Here is a 25,823-nt window from a genome sequence, read left to right on the forward strand (position 1 = left end):
AGAAGAGAGAGAGAGAGAGAGAGAGAGAGAGAGAGAGAGAGAGAGAGAGAGAGAGAGAGACAAAGAGAACGAAAATAGATCTTGCGCTTCGATGATAAACTAGTAAGATACATATAAATCTTGGAAAAACAAGGATCTTTAAAACAAGCGCGAAAGTAGTTAATACACGATGAAGATTTAATGACTCGCGTTTATGTGCATGTGTACGTATGTATGTGGAGGGATGCTCATTTTTTCATCATTATTTTACTCTCTCGCGAACATAAATCGTTTCGCGACGCAAGAAAGGCGTTCTCTCGCAAAGAACGATCTTCACCTCATTCGCGAAGAATCTGGGATCCCGCGGGCACTCGCCCCCGAAGACGGTGGGGAAAATCTATAGGTATGTCCTCTTCGTAGACTCTGAGGAGGACAGCGTCCGTAAATCCGTCGCGGCTTCTTAACCCCGTCGGCCGACTTCCGACACTTTTTGGCGGCGGCCCTAGCCCCGTTTATCCTCGCTACTGCATCTCATTAATCTCGAGCACGGTCGCGGGATGCGCTTCGGCGAGATTAAAATTCACATACTGGCGCGCGATCGAGTCCAATGACACTACTCCCGTGATCAACGATCCACTTCTTAGCACACCGTAGAATTGTCCTTCGCTAGGAGATTTTGTGCTCTATTTACACTTTTTCTCTTTTATAGAAAGCAACGGGGCTCATCTTCGCTATTCTAATAAAACGAGATAGCTTCAGGATCAATTAATAAGCTGTTATTATTTTACATTACAGCTGTTAATATTTAACAGTAACAAAAATTTGAACGAATATTTATAAGCTATGATTGTTTGTTAAAAATTATATTATATCATAAATTTTATTGTAACATCCTTTAATTTATTCGTTTATCGGAATAAATATTTTTCTTAGGTATTACATGATGTTTCGTTCAGTTCGCTGGAAATGTCACTGTTGCATAACATGATTCAATCGATATAAATTGGCAGGTAACTGTCGCGCAAAATTCACGCGAATTGGCGTAAAACAAACGCGAGTAAATATCGTAAATATTTGTCGTTAACAACATGACCAACTACGCAACATCCGTTTTTAATTGTTTCGCAACACGAGACTAACGAAAGGCTGGGTCCAATATTGTTTGCCGTGAAAACATTTTTCCCTCCTTCAACGCGTCAAACGATCGGTTAATCTCGCGTGTATTTTTCGTTTAAAAAAAAACTGCGTTATTTGATTTCAATGTATAATTGTGATATTGCGATATATTAAAATTTATGTTTTAAGTAACATGCGTTACACATGTTTGTTTTAACGAAGCACTCGTTATACCAAGATACATTCATTTGCCAAAGGGAGATTGACGTGATAAAATAGAGAAATTGATTGATAATATACACTACAAATTTCATTCCAAACCTCGACATTGACATTTTGATCATGCAAATTGCGGAGTGGATACCTTTAAAGATAATTTGGCGTACAATTCATGCAAAATGAACAATTACGCGAACACAATTAAGTATGGCCTTCCATAGGGTATTTCCAGAGCCATATTTCCACTCCACAACTTGTGAATGGAAGACGATGCTTGTCAAACGCATAAATGCAGCCCGCGTGCATTACGGGAGCTAACGCGGGGTCGTTGCACGTCAAGCGGGGGTCGCGGTTCGTGCCGTTAGCGCGATATTGTAATCGCGGATTTGAGCATTGTTTGCGTCAGCTGCAAGCATAACGCGTATCGGTCTTTTCTATTTTTGGTCTACCAATTAGTTTGGCGCACCGCCGCCGGTCATGCGCGCGCGAATTTCCGCGAGGGTTTCGCGAGAGCGCGCAGTTACAGCGATTCGCGAGTAATATCAATGCGCGGAGCGGACGCCAGGACGAAAACACGGTCGGTTTACACGCTCGGTTTGCCTCTCAATTTACCGGTTTAACCTCACCGTAACACGATTTTAAGTTATTTTTACGCGCGGGGACGAATGCGGCGCGAGAGGGTGATTCATTTGCCATTTTCTTGAGAAATTGTCAATGTTTCTACGCTCGAACTCGGATCTCTCCATGTCAATTTTCGCATTTAGCTGCATCCTAGAAATTCAATTTGCAAAAAGTCCTTTATTTCCCGGATCTTACGACTTGAGAAGCGATATTCTAAACTTTAAACTGAGCAGAAATTAATTTCAAACTCATCAAATTTGATTAGAAAGTTAAGATTGATTGCCTTCAAATGCTGCATTTGTACCGCTCGCGATAAAGAAATATATTATTATACATTCTTCGTGACCGCATGTATTTTTTGTCGCTTAATAAATTCGACGATCCATTTATTTCAAGCGTAGAATGAAAACTCCCTGTCGCATGAATTATTTCAAATTTCGCGTACATCACACCGGTGTGTGTAGAAGAACAGGAAGTTAGAATTCAATGGACATGTTTATTTCTCCGTCCAATGGCAGATATTAAACACCGATGCAAATCACTTGAAAATCATTTGCCAATTTTTCGACCCATCGAAAAATTTGCTTCTGCAGTCGCAACGATCGGCTTCGAGCATTAAAAAAAATTTTTAGAAAAATTCTAGAACGAGATGTGCAGTGCGGTCGATTTCCTTCCGGAAACCGGGGGAGCTGATACCGCTGCGAATCAAGCTCGCCGGATCGCTCGGGGAACGTATTTCCGGCGGAAATCGGAGATCGATCATTCGCCCGGCTCGTTTTTCGCCGTTTTCGTCGGCAGCTGTTTACGGTTCGCGCGCGCTGATTGCGAGAATGAACGATGTCATTCCACGGCCGCGGCGGCATTGTAATAATGTCGCGTACACGCCGAAAAGTAATTTCGTAATACGATCCGTCGGGCGGGGCCGCCTGGGCGATGCGGCGCGTACGCGATGAAATTGTTATCGGCCGGAAGTACATCTGACATTTGGCACCGTTACGACTATTATTTAATGCGCAGCACGGAATTCTGCGTCAACTGCGCGCGCGGCCTGCGAATGATAAATATAATTAACGCGCGTATTCGGGAGGCCCACTCGTATAACCGCCATGCGTCGCGTTACAATTATAATTCTCCGTGCGCGGTCGTTAACCCCGTGACGTACGGGGTGGTCGCAGGAGCGCCGCGGAATCCGCGAGTACCGGCGCGGCTGAATCGAGGAGGATCCTTCTCTAATTTGTCCCCGCATTGGCGCTTCCCAAATTAAAAGTGATCACGAGCCCGAGGATTCTTGCAAATCTGTCTTTGAAAGTATAAGCGGAACTTTGTTCCTTCTTTCACGGGGATTTGAATTCAAATCGACGCGAGAATTTCGCGAGAACCAGGAATGTGGACGAGATCGTTATTGCTCTCGCGAACGTTTGATGCATCGCGCTTCTCTGTCGCTTGCACCCAGAAAAAAAGTTTCTTTGAAATCAAACAAATTTTCTTTGCATTTCGACCTGGACTTTTTATTTGCTTTCAGAGAAATAATTTTTTTTACCTTACTCAAAATTTTATTTGATTACGGCTGAGGTTTCTAAGAAACTTCGTATCTATTTCCTCAAATCTAGCAAATGTTTTAGTAGAAGTAACGCGATTTCAACGTATCTCATCTTTGTTTAACCTAAATAAGTCGTTTTTTTCTGAGCGTGTCCAAGAGTCATTTCCCCTCCCGTCTCGCAGTTTATTGTTTAATATTCGCCCCCCGGAGGGATGGATCTTCGCGGGTGGATGCGAGCGAGATCGGTCGCGCAAGTAAGCATAATGCATCGCCGGCTAGAAAAGTAAGTTGTGACGCGGTGGCGTCGGTCCGCGCGCGAAGTATGAAAATACGTGAGACTTATGAGACTTCGCAGTGTTCCGAAGTTTCTATTACGTCAATTCGGAGTTGCGCGGAAAACCATTTTCGAAACTTCGTCCACCCGGGAGGGGGGGGGGAGGGGGATGGAAAAACTTCGTCCGCCTTTCGTCCGTTGTAACGGCCGAGTCACGCGTCCAATGCGTAAAGGGACGAATTTATCATGCATACGGTTAACGTACCAATAAGAGTTGACACTTTTGCATGATAAAATAGGGCATCCATATTCATCATTGAATACGCGACTTGAAAGCGTATGATAAGAAACACGTAGGGAGACCTACGGTTCAGATAGAGACCAGAATGTTGTGAAGATGAAGGCCGCTCTTGCGCTACATTTATTTGCTTTTTAAAATGTTGCCAATTTGTTGCAAAATTAACGCGATTAACTAAAAAAAAAAACAATTGGGATTGCAATCTGCGCATTCTCGATGTCGAACCAAGAGCTTTAAAGGGATGCCGGAGTGGTTTGATTTTCCGACAGAGTCGCATACAGTTTTTACGTTTGTAAATCTTATTTTTTATTGACTTTTATATACAAAATAATACCAGAGCGGTGTGTGGACTGCACAGTAGAACACTTTCATCTGAAAAACATGGAGATTTGAAGTCTAATTCGTATCGTATTGTGTCTTTGAAATTTTCAATTATCCCGTCGGAGTTCAGCCGTCACTCCAGCGTCCGTGAGTGATGTTCGGGATGTATCAGTGACGGTTAACCTATCCGTACAGTTTGGATTCAGTGATTTTCGAGATGGCTCAAGTCAACGGATGACGAATTGGCAATGATTGTTAACTTTAGACGTTAAGAAGAAACAAATAGGACTGAAGGGCCCAAATACGGGACTGTGTCGTAGACATAATATATCTAGACCGAGCGTTTGCCTTTATTTGAGCAATGGGAGTAGAGGTTCACGTAGAAAACAGCAAACTCTGTTTTGTGCTATTTCGTTCTCTCTCAGCCGCATACAAACGAGACAATCATTGCCAATTCGTCATCCGTTGACTTGAGCCATCTTGAAAATCACTGAATCCAAACTGCACGGATAGGTGTGATTAACCGTCACTGATACATCTCGAACATCACTGACGCGGTTGCTGGAGTGACGGCTGAACTCCGACGGGATAATTGAAAATTTCAAAGACATAATACGATACGAATTAGACTTCAAACCTCCATGTTTTTTAGATGAAAGTGTTCTACTGTGCAGTCCACACACCGCTCTGGTATTATTTTGTATATAAAAGTCTATGTTGTGTCTACGGTCGGACGTGTGTGAACCATTAAAAGACAAGAAAACAATACTTGCCATCACTGATACTGGCGTAAATGAATGGACACGTCACGGACATGTGTAAATGGACCTTCAATTCTGGAGAAGGTTTCAGGCAGTCGTGCTGGATGATTTCCTGGCGAGGTGCGCGGTGCATATATTCCGAATTGCACGTGAGCGTAAGTTTCGTCTAAAAGTGGTGAACAAGGGGGTGGCGGAATAAGGGCTCCACCTCCCTGATAGCGTTGCAAGTCGGAAAAGTAAGTTCGCGCGGCGCGTCGCGGCGGACGATCCGAGGGAGATATCGTTGGAATTATGATTCCCCGGAGATACGAGTCGGCCTCCAGAAGCGGAGATGACGGCGGGAGATGATGCAACTTCGCGACATCGGCTTCGGTGCCTTTCCTCTGACTAAATAATTCGCTCGGCCTCCGATAACGGGGCCCGGGCAGACCCGCGGTATATCTGTCGTGAAAAACTGCTCCTCGGCAATTACGAGTGGCATTTACCGACCTCCACATCCCTATTCTCTGAATTATATCTAAGCGAGATATAGAGGGAGGGTCCCCTATTATGGAACACGCGAGGTTTTCCTCGACTCTTTAGCGACGATAGGATGATAGGAATTTCCGTCTTTCTGTGTCCGTAAAAAGAGACTTGCAAATAGAAACTCCGTTAAAAAAGTTTTTTTTAAGATTAGTAAAAAAATTGTCCAAAAAAATTCTATTTTATTAAAATACGTACGGTTCGTCCTTAATGAAATTGTAAAGCGATGAAAAAGGTGGAAAAATAATTTAAAAAAAAATTTCTTCAATTTGCAGTGACTCGTAGGACAGAAGTTACTCGTGTCTTGACACTTTTCGTGTTTCGCAGCACAATAATACTTCTTACAATCAGTAGCGCGATTACGAGAAGACGCGCGATATCCGGACATGTATACGGCCCCTGTGAATCATATCTCTCTTTCCTTCTAATCGAGCCGAAGATAACGCCGCCGTTTCCGTCCATTATGGCGTGTCCCGATTGTAATGGCTCCCCGGGACACTCAGATCGCCGTAATTTGATCTCCGTTTTGAGATAAGAACCGTATTAACTGCGCGACGGCGTAAGCCGCCATGCCATCTCCCGTGCGCGAACACTTTTCGTTGTAAGCACGCGGTTGGACAGGGGATGGTGGGGACGACGTAATTCGGCCGCATTACCGACGCTATTAACATTCTAATCACTCGCATAGCGCCGTTCCGCGATAATTATGCCTAATTGGGTTTCCTTTTCCACCTATATCGCAGCTAGGATTATTATTTGTCGAATAAAGAGGCGATCGGCTAAAGTTAGTCCCCAACTGTAACATGGAATTGCGTCAAACTTCCCCATTGTGTAATATGTTCTGCAATGAAGAACGCGTGTTTTTAAAAACTAATCTCTGAACTTAACAGATTTATAACTAGCGACGGGATTAAGTCTCTTACAAGGTTCGAATTTGTTGGCGCAGTTTCGAACTCGCTGAGATTACTTCGAAAAATAAAAGCAATACTTCGAGTGCAGATAGTATCAGGCACTCGAACCCGGACGAAATGGTTTCGAACCTCTATGAGTTCCTCGAGAAACAGGAGCGTTACTGCTTAATAGACTCGAGAACCTGGATCAAATATATTTGAATCTCTTATGAGCAGTTTACTAGAAATTTAATTTGTAAAACACGTAATATGTGCGTGTGCAGATTTCTCTTTATTACAATTTTACACGATACTTATATATCGAAACAACATAATATATTTGAATATTATTTATAAAAATGCGATTCTTTATGATAAAAACTGCTTATAAGTACATTTCGAATCTTGCAGGCATTTATTCTGAAATTCGAAGTTAAGTCCGAATTCGATTTACTTCACAAACATATTTACAACCTTCCTAATCCCTAAATTAGTAAAAACAAACTAAGACATGTGAGGGTAAAAAATGTAATACGTCAAATTCAAAGCATAAACAAGATGTCAAACATTAATAGAGAAATTTACAAAATAATTCAAATAATTCCGGTCCTCGCTTTGGACCATCTTCGGTACAAAATAATAATAAGTAAATTAACACGTAGCTAAAGATAAAGATGAGGACAAGCCTATGATCTGATGTCCGAAAACGTAATAGTCCTGAATTGGTGTAAAATTGACAACGATTTTAATCATGCATAGAGTTGCAGAAAAGATTTTCGCTCAAGATACTCTGAAAGTTTAAAGCTTCCTCTTTAACATATTAATTTGGAAATCGAAATATTGATTGACGTTTTTCTCTTTTCGTTCGGATATCGCGCGACTTGGAGTGATTGATAATATATTTTCTATTCTTTGAATCAAACAAAGAAATAGTATTGCTAGCAATATGCTCGAGAGCAAGTAAGGCAAACGTTATGGCAAACTTGTAAGTAAAATATAAATATGTTTTGAACTTCGGGAGATTCGCCCAGACAATAAACTGCATGGTCCGCCGCAGACGAGCGAGCCATGCAGTTGCGCATAGATGCATCTGCCGCGTCGCGGAGTGCCGGAGTGTAACACGAAACCGTGGTTAACGTCACACGTTCAATATTGATGCGTCGGCGGTGCTCGCCGGCCGGATGGCGTCTCGCGCACTCGCGGATAATTTGTAAATGCAAAAAGAAGCACGGCGGGCCGGCGAAAACGCCCTCCCGGGGGGGGGAGGGCGAGGGTTGTAGCCAGAAGGTGGACGCGTTTTATGCGATGTTAAATTTCACGCGACGGTCCTACGTGCTCTTCGACCTCTCTGCACCCCATCTCCCCCCTCTCTCTCTCTCTCTCTCTCTCTCTCTCTCTCTCTCTCTCTCTCGCTCGCCTCCTGTCCTCCTCTGCCCCCCGGAGAAAGGTATTTTCTTCCTCTCGTTAACTCGCGGCGAGAAAAAAAATTCTGCCACGCCGTCCGGCGATTTTCGGCCGGTCGATATAATCGCGCGAGTTTGCCTCGTCGGCGCGATGAATTAATACCCCTTTCCTCTCTCCTGTTCCCCCGCCCCTTCCCTGCCGCGCGCGGGCTTCCATCTGTGACACCCCCGAAGCGCAACGCTTCGGGACGACCGTCGACAGGCGCGGCCCCGAGCGGAAGGGAGCGTCGGGCGCGCCCAAAATTGATGGTTAATTCAAAACCACCGCGGGGGCTGCAACTGAATTTGACCGAGGCAAATAACGGGGCACGAGCGCGGCGCGGGCGACAGGAGGGTCGGGGCTGGAAAAGGGTGGCGCGGGGGGATAGGGTTACGCGCGCGGGGGATGGATGCGGCGGTGCATCAGGTTGATTCGCGGGCTGCAGCTGTAAACACGAATAATGGAGAGTACCGATCGGTAAATTGTGTGCTCGGGTCCCCGCCGAGGGTGGTTGCATGAGCGGCGGCCCCGGTTCTCCCGCGCGCCATTCTGTCCCTCCCTTCAGCCCTTGTCCTCGCGAATTTTTTTCCGCCGTCGCGTCGCGGCGCATCTCGCGGCGATTGTTACGCGCATGTGTGTTTGCCCGCCGGCGCGATATGCACTTTGCCAAACGCGCGCCTATGGGAGACCCGGAATCGTCATCCCGATTTAAACTACCAATCTGGTCTGATCGATCGATCGCGGTGTTTTCGGCCGCGCGGCGTGTCCGAATACCGTCCTCCGTGAATTAGACGTGAATGAAAATGGATATTTGCTTTCTACGAGGGTCCCAATAAATCGTTCCCTTTAAAGGGATTCTAAAGTCATCTGTTTTATCGACATTCTTTATTAGAAGTAATCTTTTAATTGACTTTAAATAAAAAATTAAAAATTTTACCAATTTTTGGTACACTTGACGACAATATTTGCTTGACACAAGAATTCTACAATAAATATATACAAAATGAGACCAGCGTACTCTAGGGACAACATATGAGAACAATATCGTGCAATTAGAACTAAGATTAATAGCCTAGAAAAAAAGATTACTTCTAATGAACGCAAGAAATCCAAGTCTAGAAGAAGAGAGAGGTCGCTGCCAAACATCTGTCAGACTGTCAGTAAAGCAATGGTGTTGACGATGCTAGAATTCGACCCGAAATCTCGGTCCGAGCAATGTGTAGCTAATAAAATTGCTGGTTTTTCGCAAAAGTTGCAAAAATTGATTGGCTACAAATTTCTCGGACCGAGTAGAACTTGGAATTAAAAATGTCGATAATCGACATTTTTAATTCCATTTCCTGTCTTATTGACACCGATCGAGTTCGCCAGCGGCTTGAGGATTCCCTTAATGCGCGCGGCGTGCCGCATTTCCACAGATCTACATCCCGGGCGCAACTCGCGATAAAAAGAGCAAATGAACGAGGTAGAGGGATAATTTCTTTTTCCGCGTTGCAAGAGGGAGAGAGCGGCGCACGCGATCAGGTGTATATTTCATCCAAGTATCTTCTTCTGCTTTCAGTTACCGTGAGAACGCCCAGAGGCTTTCGAAAGCTTATCGTGATCGACCTGCCACGCCGCTGGAGACGGCGGTATGGTGGACGGAATACGTCGCCCGGGGCAATGGCAGATTTTACTTCCGCAGCGAGGGCGCAGATCTACCCTGGTACCAGAGTCTTCTCATCGACGTCGTGCTTGTTTTCATTATCGTCTCCGCGGCGCTCATCTACATCGCCTTCCGGTTGATCAAGCTGCTGCTGTCGCTGCTCGGCGTCGTCAAAGGAACGCCCGGGAGCCAGGCCGGGGAGAAGAGCAAGTGGAAGAAGAGGGACTGAAGGCAGACGGCGGCAGCGTCGCGTTGGAAAAAAAGCGATTCCGAAGAGTGAAAGATAGCGGAGAACGCGGTCCCTCGCGTGAACGTCGATGGTCGGATTACGAGTGAATTTTGAGCGACGGGGATGATCGGCCATCGAACGGAAATAAATCGGCCAACGCGAAAAATCTAGTTGCTAGAAGAATAAAATATTTTTTTTATGGGAAGAGACTCTTGTGATCGTTTTATCATTAAATCCCTCCCTACTTCTTCGGCGACGCTCGACTCGAATATCGCGGGTCGCGAGTAGATTTTTATGCTTTTGTCGATATTTCCACGTAAAGTCGGTCGGGAAGTACGTTCGCCAGTCCGCGTATGTCGGCTGGGTTTAGCTTAATTGTTATCGGCGATTTCTTCCCCGGGAGGTGCGGAACCTTAAAACTGGCGCGGGGCAAAGTCGTTTAATCCCTGGATAGTTCGCAGTATTTTATAGTATCCAAGTATAACCGTTAACTGGAACTCGTCCGAACAACGCGCAGGTGGTGTAAAACTTATAGTTTGCTAGTTTCCGTTTTTTTTTACTTCCTCTCGTTTTACGAAAAAGAAACGGCGAAACTATTCTTCATGTTCTGTCGACTTGCGTCGCATAAAGCGTTCGTTCCTTTGTTCCTTCATTCTTGCCTGCAGTCGAAGTTGAAGTTCATTACTTTTATCGTGGTGTGCAACGCCCCAAGGAAAGTTGATGCCTTATATCAAATTACAGTCTATTACGAAATATACAGAACACGTTCTTTATGAAATATATAATTTTCATATTTTATGAACATTTTAATAAAAGTTCGTTTGGCGGAATTAATAAATAACAGTGCGTGAGCTACATTTATTTAACAGATATTGTCTCGAAGACGATTGCTTCTTTTAATTAAAGTTATATAGAGACGATGCGGGAAGCTTCTAAATATTTGCAAACTCCTTTACTTCAAACGGAGAAGGAGATGTAAAGAGGTTTCTATGATTAAATTATAATTTATCTTTTTATATTGTTCTTTTCTTATTCCTTTTAATGACTTTGAGAAAGATTTAGGAAGACTTAGATGCGTGGAAGAGATATATCGAGGGCAGGAGAAGAGAGGCTGGAAACAATGGGCGGAAGAGGAAGCGAAAGAGGTGACGGAACGGAATGTAGAGCGGACGCGGAGAAGAGGGGAGGGAGGGGGGCGCACTGAAAGCTCGCGGGAGGGAAGCGAGAACAACGAAGGAAGAGAAAGGGGAATGGAAATGCCGCGAGAGCACGGTGGAGAGACGTACGAGAGTGAGGCAGCTTTGCGGGCATTAAGGGGTATTTCCCAGGTGGCCGTGTCTCCCACTGCGTCAACCGGCTTCCGTCCCTCGGTTGCAGAGCAACGGCGAGCAAGAACCACGGGGGCTGTCGAGTTTACGGTGCTGGTGTCATCGTTCGCAGCGCGATACCACCGTTCTCTTCGTGCCACCTGGCTGTAGGCACAGCGACACCCGAGAAGCCAGTTCGGGCGATACGCTTTTCGTGGAAAAAAAAAAGAAACTTCGTTACCGTAGCTAATCATGGTTTGCTAAAAATATTTTTCTGCCGTAACTACAAATTTCTAAACCACAGCAAACGATTTGCCGTCGCACCTAATACAATGGGCAGCGTAGCAAAATATTTAGCAGTCGCAACTAAATGTTAACTGTCCATATTTTACTACTAAAATTTAACCGCCACATGTAGTTTTTAGCTACGGCGGCTATATTTTTCTTTCAGTGCGACAAAGGGAGACCAAAAAGTCCGCGATTTCTCTCCGGGACAAATTTGCTCGATTTTTAAGACCAGTAACGCGACCAACAACGAAATGTTTTCTTCTAGGCCGGTATTAATAAATTCGTAATCCCCGGAGTTATCTCAACAATTCTAATTAAGGCTTTTGGCCTCACCGAGGTATTTCATATCGGGAAATTGAAACGTCGCGGTGGAGGGCGTTCAATAAAATTTTCGCCGGAGGGAAATAAAATTTATATTAATTAAAGAATTTTTTCCACTCGCGTGTGATCTCGCGGCCGTTCGGCACAATCGCGCGAGGAGCGACAATGATAATCGCTTTGTCGGGGAGAACGGTTTCGACGGTGACGCAACAAAGGCGGATCGCGCGAGACATTGCGCTGGATTAAAGGCGATTCACCTCGAATCCTGTCGCACTCCACCGCCTCCGTTTCTCCGCTTTCACGGAGGCTGCTGCCTCGCGTTATCCCTGAAAGCAGCGCATTCTCGCAAAGATATGCGAGACGGTAAACACCGGTTTTCGGTAATGCTGGCTCACGCGCGACGATAATCGCTCGATTAAATCTGTGATCCATTTATAATCCAAACATTTGGATATTTAAAGAATTGTTCGACGCCAGTACACGATTAACCAATGTAGAAAATTGCTGGACGGCGCTTGGCTGGCAAATTCTAACTAAAGAAATTCATTGCGAAAAATATTACCTCAGCCAGGGTTTGAACCTGGACTTCCCTACACTCTACCCAGATAGCACAAGACACTCCTCATTTTAAGAATATTCTTCCAGAATATTTGGAATATTCCATACGTCATTCTTATATGTTTATCTTTTGTTCGTGGAACATTCGACTGGCATTACTATAAATCTTTTTCGAATGCGAATAGAACAATCTATCGAATATAGCGTGTCGGTTATATATGGTATTATGGTATGATCACTGGTTTCACTGTGTGTATTACACAATAAACGATGTGCAATGCATAAACTCGATGAATATTAAAAAATTATTCTGAACGAATATTCCAAAGACATTCTCGACGAATATTCTGAAAACGTTCTTCTTTGTTATGAATATACGGTTTCTAATTGTAATAATCTATATATATTTATAGAATATTCGATTAGAATATTTTCAAAATAAGAATATTTGCACTCCAGAAGAATATTCACAGAACTATGTGTGTTATCTGGGTAGGCGGGCGTCTCACCAATTCGACCACTGAGGTAGTCGAGGTATATATTCGAAAAATAAACGCGAAGGTGTCATCGGTAGTGCTGTTTATTGCGATGAATATTACCACATGCTTCAGTGGTCGAATTGGTGAGACGCCCGCCTAGGGCGTAGGGAAATCCAGGTTCAAACCCTGGCTGAGGTAATATTTTTCGCAATAAGTTTCTTTAATTAGAATTTGCCCGCCAAGCGTCGTCTAGCAATTTTCTACATTTCGATACTTGTCGATTTAGATATCAGACGAGTCCTGTTTTATTTATCTACGAATTTCTCGATCAACCTCACATTGGCCTTTTTCCCACAGAAAGATGATTTGACGACGCATCAGAGAGCTCAATCTCTAATTTGAAATTGGGTTAATAGTAAGATTCAATAATAGAATTATTCAAGTAATGTTATTTAATCTTTAGTACGACGAATTACGTCAGTTTTGATTAATTATTTCTGCTTGATATTGATGTAAATTCGATAAAAGTACCTATCTTAAAATACTTCTTTTTTTACCTTTTATTTAAATTATCCAATACGTGTGCCGTCTACTTTTCATAAAATTGGGACTAAAGCAATAAATTACTGCGCTCATATGTCACGTGATTTTTCCCTCGACTGTTATATTTCTACATATCCTTTGATTTTTCTCGCCAGCTGAAAATTTCTCGTTGTACGAGTTCTCTTCTTTAATCCGGAGAAGTGCGTTCTAGTTTTCAGAGCGTGCATTTCCGCGAATATCGTACTTTGTCTTACTCCTCAACTTGACGAAATTATAGAGCCGCGAGAACTTAAATTGCATTAAAACGAAAGAGATTTATGTGTGAAGGAGAGTACGATAAATTTTAGAGTAAAAAAGGCCGCGCGACTAGTTGATTGTAATTGTCCCGGGGGAAATATTTGCAATGAGATATTCGAAATGTCACGCGCATTATAAAATTGGATCGACGAGTGCAAAAACCACGCGAGTCCAAAAACATTCGTAATTGACTTTATTGCGTAAATGGGCTTGCCGACCATAGACAAGGCCATTTAACGCAATAGAGTCAGCTTCGAAAAATTTTCGACTCGTGTGGTTTTTGCACTCACCAATTCAATGGATAAACACACATTGCGATCGTAAAGTAGAAGCCTGCTATCCAATTACGTGTCCGTGCGGTGACGGACACGCGATTTACAGGAGGCTGAGTTTGGGATTAATTATTACGTTGCGAATTCATTGTCTCGCAGGCGCCGCGCTCGGAGACACGGATGACGTTTGACGTTCGGGGGAGAATAACGAGTGGTGGATTGCGTGATTCTCTGGTACGAGGCGTCGCATCGCGGCGCTTTCATCTCGTCCGGACCGGGCTTTTGCACGTGACGTTCAAAAACCTCTTAAAATGCAGGCGACACTTTAATCGAATCACCCAGAGCGGTGTGCCGCAGACGTGCGGCGATTGCCGGAACGGCCTGCACCTGCGCGGCGCTTGAATGGCGTTTTTGGACGTATGAAAGAACAGTTTGCGGCGCACGCGGTTTAATTTGTTCTTTGCCGGCCACCTTTGATAATCCCGGCGACGTTTGCATACTCACGGTAAGATGAAGCGAGTAAAAACGAGGAACTCCCGCTTCGCACCAGCTGCATATTGTATCAGCAACTCTATCGCTTTCCCCTGACGACAATGTATTGTTATAATCTCTGCAACTTTGATCTTGTACAATTTTCGAATGGACTTTTCGAGATTTAGTGACAAGAATTTTATCTATCGTCAGATTTCGCGTATGTGCGATTCGGATGAGGTAAAAAAATATGATTTTTTTTACTAAAAGATACCTAGAGGGATTTTTCAAAGGGATGTCTGATAAGAGTTTTGCTGAAATGAAAACTGTCACGTGAAAGAGAGAGGATACTCAGATTTTCGCGTTTTATCGTAGTTGCCTGTGAAACACTACGATACAAAGATTATAAGAATTCGTTAGTCTTGTGTAAAAATTCACTGGAAAACCGAGTGAGGGGGCACCTCGATATCTTTCCCCATTCATTTCTACGCTTTGTGACACGCCGACTACATATTCGCGATGCTTAAAACGCTCTTAAGGGACGCCCGACATTTCAATGGAATCGCGGTTGAGTACCGTGCAGGATGTAGCAGGATATTTCGCGCGCGATTGTGGCGCAAGTAACCAGATAAATTCTGGATACGCCGAAAGTAGGTCTCTTTGTCAGTATTAATTCTTTTCCCAATTTTCGTCAATCGTAGAAAGTTCGGTAAAACGAGTAGTAACTGCAAGACTCGTAGTGCTCCATAGTTACTATGTTTTTTTTAGCAATAAAGGAGAACAGTAATTTATTTTCTCTGTCTCAATAAAATAGAGAAAACGAGCCACACAATTCGGTGAAGATAAAGAAGTAAAAAGTCACAGAATAAAAATATAATTAGAGCCGTAAAAATAGAATTAATAATGTAATAATATCGGTAATACAAACGAACGATTTTACACAAAATCGTAACTTTTTATAGGAAGCGCCTCGCGCTATGATAATTTTCTCGTATTCAAGTTAATGAACTTTTACGAGGCACCTCTTTATATTTTCTCTCTCTCTCTCTCTCTCTCTCTCTCTCGCCGGCAGAATTTAAAAAATACACGGACGAAGTAGCATGCTTTATCGGAAGTATACGCTGGGAAAATTTTATGAATAATTGTATAATATCTTGTTTAAGAGCGGGAAAGTTATGCTATCGTGCAATCGCGACACGCGATAATGAAAAATTTCAGTGCCGGGTTTTACACTTCTCGCCCGCTGCTCGCTATATATGTACACCGTTAATTCATCCTGATAAAATTATAGATAACACTTAACTTCGTGTTTTTCGACCACTCTACGTTACAATAACAAAACTCCTCGTCGTATTCCGGCGCACGAAACCTTCCGTGACTTGGGATAAGAACAGACTGGATAAAAACTGGTCGTAACTTCCCGCTTTATCCGTCGTTAGGTTTTAATTTTGAAGCCAGAGGTTCACCGCGCTGTTAAGATATTCTGAAACCCGGCGATGTAGTACACGACGCTGCGATTTAATATGAAAGAGTTGTAACCCCACATTTTTCCCGCTTATTAGTTTTCTCTTTTTTAATTCAGCGGTCTCAACTATCAGCGCGATGGCTTACACAATCTCGATGCTTTCCAAGGAAGAACGTTCAGCTCTTAATCCAAGTAAATATAAACTGAACCAATTACAACTTGAAATTAACGCTGATTTAATAATGAGTCGCAATCGGGAGGTTTGTTTGAAGTTCGGAAGTTCGTCGAGAAATCGCTTCGCACGTCGATTTGAAATTCGACGACAGTTTCCGAGTTTCCCCTCGGGGCAAAAAGCTGCGCTTAAGATAGCAACGGCTATGGGGAAAAAAAATCATTTGGACTTTGGGAGGCGCGGGAGGCTCTCGCTAACAGAGAGCGAGAGAATCGAATTGATTCACGCACGGTTGCAGACCGGTTGGAATAGGCTAACCATTTTTTCGGAACGGCGGACAAAGTGGCCTCGCGTTCGCGTCATGTCATTTCTCGCTCGCTTTAACTCGGTTGATTGAATCATGAGCGGCGGCGCGGCTCTTTTGCGCATTCCCCGCGGGTCTGGCTGCGAGTCGGCGATAGGCGAGATTAAGTTTGGCCGTCTAATGAACTTTGATCGTTCTCTGTCCCTGTCGCGGACCCGGAACGGAGCTCGGCGGCACATTTTTGCACGCTTTCAGCTTCTAAGGCCCGGTTTCACCAAACGTCGCTGAACTTTAATCTTAGTTTATTTCATGTTCTCTTTCCAGAGTGACGAGCCTAAGAGTGATATTTTCTCACAACGCTCCAGCGCTCTTCGCTACGCGGTATTTGAGCCTTAGCTTGCAATAGATGATCGAAGCGTTAAAGCTGGAAATACACGAAGAAACTTAAGCAGCAAGACTTAAGACCTAAGAATTTCAACCAATCGGAAGTTTCAGCGTTGCTTAAGTTTAAAAATGACCGCTTGCGTTCTCGACAGTCATTGGTCACTTAAGTCTTAAGTTTTATTGTTTGAGCTTTTTCGTGTGTTCGGACCCTAAGAAATTGACCAATCACACATGGAAAAAATAAAATAATTGAAATGAAATGGTTGAAACAACATCAGTATTAATGAATGAAACACATCAGACAGTTGTCTTAATAATCTGGATATTTAGTTCACTGATTAAAATTAAAATCCACAGCAAATACAATTGAGTAAATTATTTATGTCTGTGGCAGCCCGTGGCATCAACGTTTAATTCAAGCAACTTAATGTTTTTAATTCAACAGCATTTTTCTCTGTGCAGTCGAAAGTGATAAGAATACTCGACTGCGATTGGTCAATTTCTTAGGGCTCAGGACTTAAATCACCTATTCTGTCGTCCTAACCTAAAAAGCAGTATCTCCATTTTTGGCCACTGTAGTTAATTCACTTTCTGTTGATAACAGGTGTACATACTGCAACGTGTTTAAGACATTTTATGTTAATCTAGTGCTCTTACTGCTTTCTAGCCTTGTAAGACAACGGATGTTTCTCTAAGAAACATAGAAAGTGAGTTAACTACAATGGCCAAAAAATGGAGATACTGCTTTATAGGTTAGGACGGCAGCATTGTAGACTGGGGCTTAACTTTACGTAATAATGGCAGCCGCTCTCCGCCGCGGTGGGCAGTTCGCGGGGGTCTCCGTTTCGATTTTAATTAATTCCGAAATACTTAACCCCGGTTACTCGCGGACGTTTTGATCTGGCCGATTTGAATTTTAACGAATTACACCCGCGTCCACGAGGCGGAATATAATTATTGTTAAAATGAGATAAAACGCTCCTCGAAGCTTATGAAATGACTGGTCTATTGCGATTCGCCGTCGTGTAAATCAGCACGTGCATGGAATAGCGGCGCTCACGGCGAATACAAATTTAATTAACTTAATTAAATTCCGAGCGTGCAAACAGTCATGGCGGCACGGCGATGCATACGGTACGGACAGAGCGTAAGAGGAACTATTATCGCTAACGGCCGACTTAAAGTTCCGTTTGCGCCGGCTAATATACCTACGTCATAAGAAACTGAGACTCCGCGAAGAGATTTTTGCCTCTATTTCGACGTTAATTGTGTCCCCTGCGCGCGCTCGTCCCGCGCTTTTCATATCGCGAACTCGGAGTGACAGTACTGTTGCAGAATTTCCGTTGCTGTAAAATTATTTACGGGCCCCGTAATTCGTTTGCCCTTCACAATTATAAAGTTCAGTTCTTGAGATAACTTATTTAAAACTTATTTTTAGACGTATATACAACGGCGCGCGCGCGCCGAGTTAAAGGTAAATTTGTTCGTACAAATTTCTCCCTGCGTTCTCGCGAGCGCCAAGTTTTGAAATGGAAACCGGCGCTCGAGATAAATTATTATCGTAAATTGCAAAGAAATACCACTTACGATGTTTAACGAACGATAACGCGTGTGTATGATAAATTAAATCCTCACTTTTTTTATCTTGTCGTCGACTAATAATACATTGTTTCTTATCACACGAGATAAATGATGTGACTTTTTAACGTGTTACCCGTACGAGCGACGCAAGCGTCGAAGAGAGTGCCTGATATCTCGGCGCTGTTATCAAGAAGCCAAGACTGTGACAAGGTTTGTCTAAAGTCCAATTTTCTTAATGACTAGAAGACATCAGGGACAGTTACGCAGACATGTGCACACGGACGCACACGCCGTTACCTTCCGCTTGTATGAAAATGTAAATCCCGGATCCCGAGGGGGCAACAGGTGCTCGATATACCAATCGCACGATCCGGGCTTTGTGTTCCTTGCGCCCTCCGTTCTCCCGGGCCACGGTTCTCCTCGTGTTATCTCTTCGCGTCGCCTTATGCGCTTTATAACACGTATTAACGTTTTTGCCGTATTACCCGTTTTATTCAGTCCCTTGTTCCGGGCATTTCGTTTCTTTTGCGCCCGCGAGATCGTTCCGCGGAAATGACTAACGCAATTAATAATGTCCGCGATTAGTTTCACGAAAACTACAGATTCTCGTTACGCCTTCGCGAGACGCCGCGGTAAAAGACTTCCAGGGTTCGCAAATTTATTTGCCAGTCTCGGGTAATCTCGTTAAGCCAACAATTTCGAGTTTGCGTTAATTGCAATTAACGAATATATTAATTATGTGTTTGTGTTTTCACATTTTGTGAATTTTATTAATTGTTTTAATTAAGTGGGCCAAAAGGTTCCCGGAATGTCGACAACATTGCGAAAAACAGCTTTCGAAAAAGTCTACATTTAAACTCTCTAGTCCTTCGTAGTCAATGAGGCTACAAATATTAATTAATAAATTGTAAATTAGTTTCTACAGCTTTTTGCAAATTGCAGAACACTGGATATACTTAATCACTTACCATAATGAAGAAATAAAAATAGAAAATTTCCTTAACAGCTCTCGCGCTAACCAATATTGTTGGAGCTTTTCTGCAGTTAACTTAATGTATAAAAAGTAGCGAGAGAAGCGTTATACTTTTTGTTTACTTTCGCGATCGGCTCGTCGGCGCAAGAGAGTGTATTTATGTAAAACTTTGAAAAGATTTCAAAGAAGTTTTTGTTACGTCCTACGTTTTCTCCTGTATACCTGTTGTACATCAACTTTGCGAATAAGTTACCGATGAACGGGGGACGATCATAAAGTCGATAAAGGTAATCGATGCGATAAATTATCCATCGAAGAAACCGCGAACGCCCTGTGGCCGTACAGAAATATCCGTAATAACATATGCATAAAAACAACTACGGTAAAACGAAAATTGGAGCTTTACGATTAAACAACAAATGTCGCAAAATGTATTCGATAGGAAATTTAGTCTTAGAACTCGAGCATGGATTACTCCAGCGTTTTATATATAGTCAGGGTTGGGAAAGTTACTTTTTATATAAAAGTGTTCTTACAGTCACCAGTGGTAAAATTAAATAAAAATGCAAAGCTTGTAGTCGACCAAACTGGCAAGTTGCTAGTCACAGATAGATATCTAGTTACAGTTACAAGTTATCAATTCTGAAAAATAACGCGTTGCAGTTACTAAAAAAGTAACGAATCGTTACTTTGCAGTTACTTTGTTGCAATGAAAATAAAGATATCAAATCTGCATTTGAATTGTACAGCGTCGATAAAGGTGTTTATGCGCAAATGCAAGGCCTAATGCGATCTGTGGAGGTTTAAAAAATATATAAAGTAACTATTAATGTAACAATTAAATTAGTTACTAGTTATCGAAAAAATATAACTGAGTTAAGTTACAGTTACAGATGGAGAGAAATTTAAGTAACGAAGTCAAGTTAGAGTTACCAGAAAAAGTAACTGTAACTTCGTTACAAGTAACGAGTTACTTCCAAATCCTGATTATAGTGATGGCTATTGTTACTCTCTAAATATCAATCAGTGGGTTATCACTGGAAACAATGAATCACTGACTCGCAGTTGTAAATATACAACTGAATTATTCTTAGTGCTATACTTATATATAATTGTCTTCAGTGATGATGCACTGATTTTCACCAGCACTTTACATTTTCTTGTAGTGTGACTCGTGAATTTGCTGGTACGAACTTGTGTACTCATTTTGTTTTTCGGACTGCAAACTTCGTTTTTTATGCTTCTTAACTGTTGTTACTAGATAACGATCTGGAACTAGGTCGAAACGTCGTAAAATAAACTATTCAAATCTTGCCAGTCCGGTCGACTACAAGCTCTGCATTTTTATTTAATTTTACCACTGGTGACTTAAGCTCGTTGCACTGATTGACTTTCAGAGAGTGTACACCCAGGAAAAAGTTTGAAATCAAACAAATTTTGTTTGAATTTTGACCTTACTAGACTTTTATATAATTTAGAAAAATATGATTTCTCTATCTTAACCAACATTTTATTCGATTGAGACTGGAATTTCTAAGAGAATAATTCCCATTTATTTCTTCAAATCTAGCAGACGTTTTAGTAGAAGTAAATAAAAATTTAGTAGATTCAAAGAAACGTGAGTTCAACGTATCTCTGGGTGTGCGTACGTCTGCACGTACATTATTTTGCGACTCAAAATGCTAACAAAACAATTCTAATAATGATAACAATTCTTCCTTTAATTTCTATTATTTGACGTTCGATCGTATTCCCGTTAGTCTTAAAAAGTAGTTGAAATTATGCGCAATCTCGGCGAACGTACGAGGTAAACTTTATCGAATTCAGGTACGCGGTTTGCGCGCGTACCCGTTAACAACCTAACGCAGCGCGGGGCCACTCTCCTTTAATCCGTTCCCGGGTAATTTCATACGCGAACTCTCTGTAAACCAACTCTGGCGCCGCGGCCGGGGTCGGTTGCGACTTTCGACTTTGGATCGCGTCGATCTCATCGGGGAACATTTGTAGAGCGAGGGAAGTGATTGCGGCCACCCGAGAGCCGGACCGCACGTCAGTCCGTAACTACTCGCGGATCCCGGAAAAGGGCTTTCCCTTATCGTCCCCCGTCCCCCGCTATTCCTCTTTCTCTCATTCCCTTCGTCGTCCTCTACCAACAGTTAAGACTGTTTATTCGAAGCGTCGGAGTACTTCGAAACGAGGGCAAGTGAGGTGGAACGGGCTTTGAGGGCGGGATAAGCGGGAGGAGGGGACGGGACAGGGGGACGAGGAAGTAGAAGATTAGGAAAGCGTGTGGAGATCGTGGATCACCAAGGAGGAGAGCCGTAGACCCTCCCCGTGTTGGTGGGGTTGTTAACGTCGGATGGCGAAGTTACAGATTGCCGCGGAAAAGAGTACATCGTTTCGCCCTCCCCCTCCCCCTCCCCCCTTTCCCTGCCCGCCGCCGTCTGGACCGCTCGGATCGGACGGTCATTCAGAAACATGCGATATACGTCGGGGTGTCCATTTCTCTTTACGGCCATCGAGCCACGATCATTTTTATACGGCGGCTCCGAGGGAGGTCCACGAACAAATCTCTTGCAAATCTCGCGCGCTGATACGCATTCGTATATCATGCTGTTATCATTTTTTTTATCAGTCCACGTTGCTCTACGGCTCGCGGATATATAGGCGATAAAAGAATATCAAATAGAGTTCTCGAGATTTTCTCTTTTTCAAAGCGTGGTCGTTGTTGTTTATAATGTAAATATATATTTTTGTAACACATTGAATACAAAATCTTAAGTCAGCTGTTTAGCTATGACAGCTACATTTTCTCTTCCGCGTGGAAAATAAAGTTTAATGGACTAAAACTTCTTTCTTTTAGAGTGTCTTTAACAAATTATTTAAATGTTAAGGGTCCGTTTGAAGGTATTAATTTCATAAACGGCATGTAAGACTTTGTATTCAAGCTCGAAGCCAAAGTTCATTTGTAGTTAATTGCGTGGAAAAAAGAATTTTGTTACCGTAGCTAATGTTGGCTCGCTAAAAATATTTTGCTGCTGTAACTATAAATTTCTAAAGCACAGCAAACGGTTTGCTGTCGCGTCTAATACAATAGGCACAGTAAAAAATATTTAGTTACCGCAACTAAATATTAGCTGTCCATATTTTACAACTGAAATTTAGTTACCACATGCAGTTTTTAGCTACATTTTCTTTTCCGTGCGGAAAATAAGCTTAATAGACTAAAACTTATTTCCTTTAGAGCGTCTTTAACAAATTATTAAAATAAGGGTCAGTTTGAAAGTATTAATGTCATAAATGACTTTATCGCTCGGGGCGAAGTTTACCTCGGTCTCACATACTCATACATGTGTAACGCGAAGGCGCCGGCGGAGTTTTACACGGCGTATCGGTCCTAAATTAAATCACGTCGATCTCGCGCGAGTATCAGGTAAAAAGCGCTTACACCGCAATCGCTGTCCGTGTCGGCGATATTAAAAATAATGGCGTGCGCACGAAGGTGCCACCGGTACCGAAGCACGCGGCAGCGGGACGTTGCTGACACGCGCGGGATTTAACGACGTTTCGAAAAATTCCGTGACCCATTGATCCCGCGTTACTGGCTTGTCGCACGTCCCATCTACGTGGCGTCGAAAGTATCGCCGTTTTATCGGCCAGTCAGTAAATTCTTTCTCGCCACCGCCGCCGCCGCGTGTGCACCGGCGACAACGGGGCGGTGCGTTGTATCGCAATGGATGTATCGCGATAATTCAAAAATCCCGGGGACCCCGATCTCGCCCTCTCCGGTTGTGGCGCGCGCCGCCTCGTCGAATAAAATATTCCCGCGTCGCGACGCCGCGTGGATCGCGATTGTTCCCACTTAAGAAAGAATACAGTCAAAACTGATAAAAAAAACTGATCGCTAACTGATGGGTAACTTGATCATTGTAACTGATGACAGCACAACCAGTACATTGAAACAATTTTACCTGTTACTGATATAAAAACTGGTCATTTATTCAGTTTTATGTTGATCAGTAATTGATAAAACTTCCAGTTCTAGTTGTGTCACCAGTTGTAGCTGATCAGTTATTCAGTCAGTTAGTGTTCAGTTGTCAGTTCAGTTCCCTCTCACCAGTTCTGTTAAAAATTTTTGTAACAATGTATCTATATTATACAAGTGTCTTATTACCATTGTTGTTTGTGTAACAGTGATGTAAAACTATTACAATTGATTATCGACTGTCACAAACTTACTAATTAAGAGAAAGAACTGATTAGCAGCATCAGTAACCGATGACATTGAATCAGTAACTTGCTGTCTAAAGTTTTTGGAGTGGAAATAGAATCGCGGAGTGAAATGTTCACTCTATCGGAGCAAATCTTTATTCTATTGGAATGAATATTTACTCCAATAGAGTGAATATTTCACTCCACGGTTCTATTTTCCTCCAAAAATTTTAAAGAGTGTATGACGTTCTCAGTGACTGATTACAAGAGTCAGTTACTGGTAATGTTCCTCAGTTGGTGTCCAGTTTTAATAATCAATTTCTACGTCACTCTGACAAACTAGTTACACAATGATTGTTATCATCGGTAACTAAACACAGATCAATACTTAGTTACTGATCAGTACTTCGTTACTGATGATAACAATCATTGTCTAACCAGTTTTTCAGAATGATGTAGGAACCGATCATTAAAACTGGACGTTAACTGAGAAACATTACCAGTAGCTGACTCTCGTAATCAGTCACCGATAGAACGCCACAAGTCACTGATCCAACATTATCAGTTACTGATGCTGCTATCGGTTCTTTTTTTTTTAAGGGCCCACTTGATCACGCGGCGTCCGAGTGGATTGGCTGAACAACGATTCCCTCTCGAGCCGAAAAACTCGCAAGTCACGAAATCTTCGCGAGAAGGCTCCTTATTCTTCAGACAGTCCTCGCGGAACTTTCAATCTACTTTAGTCAGATTCGCGAGGAATTTTTGACATTTCGCGCTCACTAAAAGTCAATCGGTGCATTATCACTGAAAACAGTTGTAAGTATAGCATAATTCAGTGTTATACTTATACAGGACAGTACTCTATTATGAGATAGGATTCTGATATGAGATAGCAGGTTTCCAACGTACAAATTCAATTACAAATCTCTTCGCAACGATCTAACAATTTTCCACTAAACAGATTTCGCTCCAAGGGCAATAAATTCATGATGGAACCGACAGACGATGTCTATTAATTTAGCAGAAACTCCGCTATCTCGTATTAGGAGTCTATCTCATAATAGGGGACCTTCCTCCAACAGCGAATTCGGTTGCCTGCACTAGTGCGCACCGAGTGCACACTGAGGCTTGTTTCTCTTATATTTAAGGGTCATCTTACGTACCTCTTGAAATACTTGGTGGCCAGTAAAATGATCTATACAACATTCGTGCGGATCATGTTTTTGGCCGGACAGTTTTTGAACAAGTATTTAAAACTTTACATATAAAAATCGACTATGGAATTCGCTGCAACTGTGAATCAGTGAACGTTCACTGTTTTCAGCGATAATCCTATTGACTTTTAGAGAGAAAAATTGCAATTTGTTTTTACGCATTTTTATACGTATTATATAAATATTACAGATTTCCCTCGGGCGCTTTCCTGGTCTTTTCTTCGCTCCTTTTAGTTTACAATAATTATGTATCGCGTTGTTGGGACGCTTGATGGATCTAATTGCTTTTACTTCCTTCTCTCTCTCTCTCTCTCTCTCTCTACCGATTTTATTCTAAGCAATTGGGAAAGGTCCAATTAACGGCGGGATTGGCGTGCGAGGAGGCGGTTTCGCGATATCCGCCGCGATATCGATCCGCTACGTCGATGCGTCTCAGCCGGTTACAAAGTGCTCGCGCACTCGGAATAATGTGAATTTGCGTTTCCGGCGCCATTCCGGAATATCAGTCACGCCACAGCGCGTTTTAAGTGAATCCTCTCTTGTGCGTCGGGAAAGCTCGACACGTGTCCCTGTTCTTTCCCGTCACCCATCGCGCATCGGGAAACGAAGCCAATTGAGAGCGGATCTGAAAAATCCGAAGGAATTTCGCGAAAGCGTCCGGTGGAATTTATGGACGGGTTTAAATAGCACTCCAACTCCCGCACACATCCATCCCCCCGTCATCCGTTTGAACTTCCGTCGCAAAAATGTTACGAGCGCGGTGCGCAAAAATAAATAACGGCGCGTAATAATCTTGGAACGCGCGGTGGCTTCCTGTCACGTTAATTTTACTTCTTGCATTTTTATTACCGCACACTTTTCTTCATTCGATATTTTAAAATAATTTTTATACACACGTACGAGAGGGCCTGATAAACTTATCACAGATTTATATTTTTCCTCCAAGAATTCGCTCGTCCGATATTTATGATTCGAATATTTTTCCACTCGATATGCAACGCGCTCACTCCTCGTAGCTTAACACCCCGCCAGCGCGATTTTGTTTTATCGCCCGCACCTTGAACGTCCGTCGAACCACGATAATCGCCATTCCTCAGAATGTGCGCCTCGAACGGGGCGGACTA

At 42.9% G+C, this 25,823-nt stretch overlaps 1 protein-coding gene across 4 annotated transcripts in view; it reads left to right on the forward strand.

Annotated features, from left to right (window-relative positions):
- LOC105560821 (UDP-glucuronosyltransferase 2B20-like) overlaps positions 1-10,872 on the forward strand; it is a 67,588-nt gene extending 56,716 nt beyond the window's left edge. For all 4 annotated transcript variants that reach the window (XM_012010266.1, XM_012010269.1, XM_012010267.1 and 1 more), the window contains exon 3: positions 9,546-10,872. In XM_012010266.1, the coding sequence (XP_011865656.1) occupies positions 9,546-9,858 (313 nt within the window). In that variant the 3' untranslated portion in view covers positions 9,859-10,872. The remainder of the gene's footprint in view (positions 1-9,545) is intronic.
- Positions 10,873-25,823: the final 14,951 nt, after the last annotated feature.

The sequence above is a fragment of the Vollenhovia emeryi genome, unplaced genomic scaffold (genome assembly GCF_000949405.1).
Source record: "Vollenhovia emeryi isolate VEMERY1.0 unplaced genomic scaffold, V.emery_V1.0 DF939220.1, whole genome shotgun sequence".
Classification (NCBI taxonomy): domain Eukaryota; kingdom Metazoa; phylum Arthropoda; class Insecta; order Hymenoptera; family Formicidae; genus Vollenhovia; species Vollenhovia emeryi.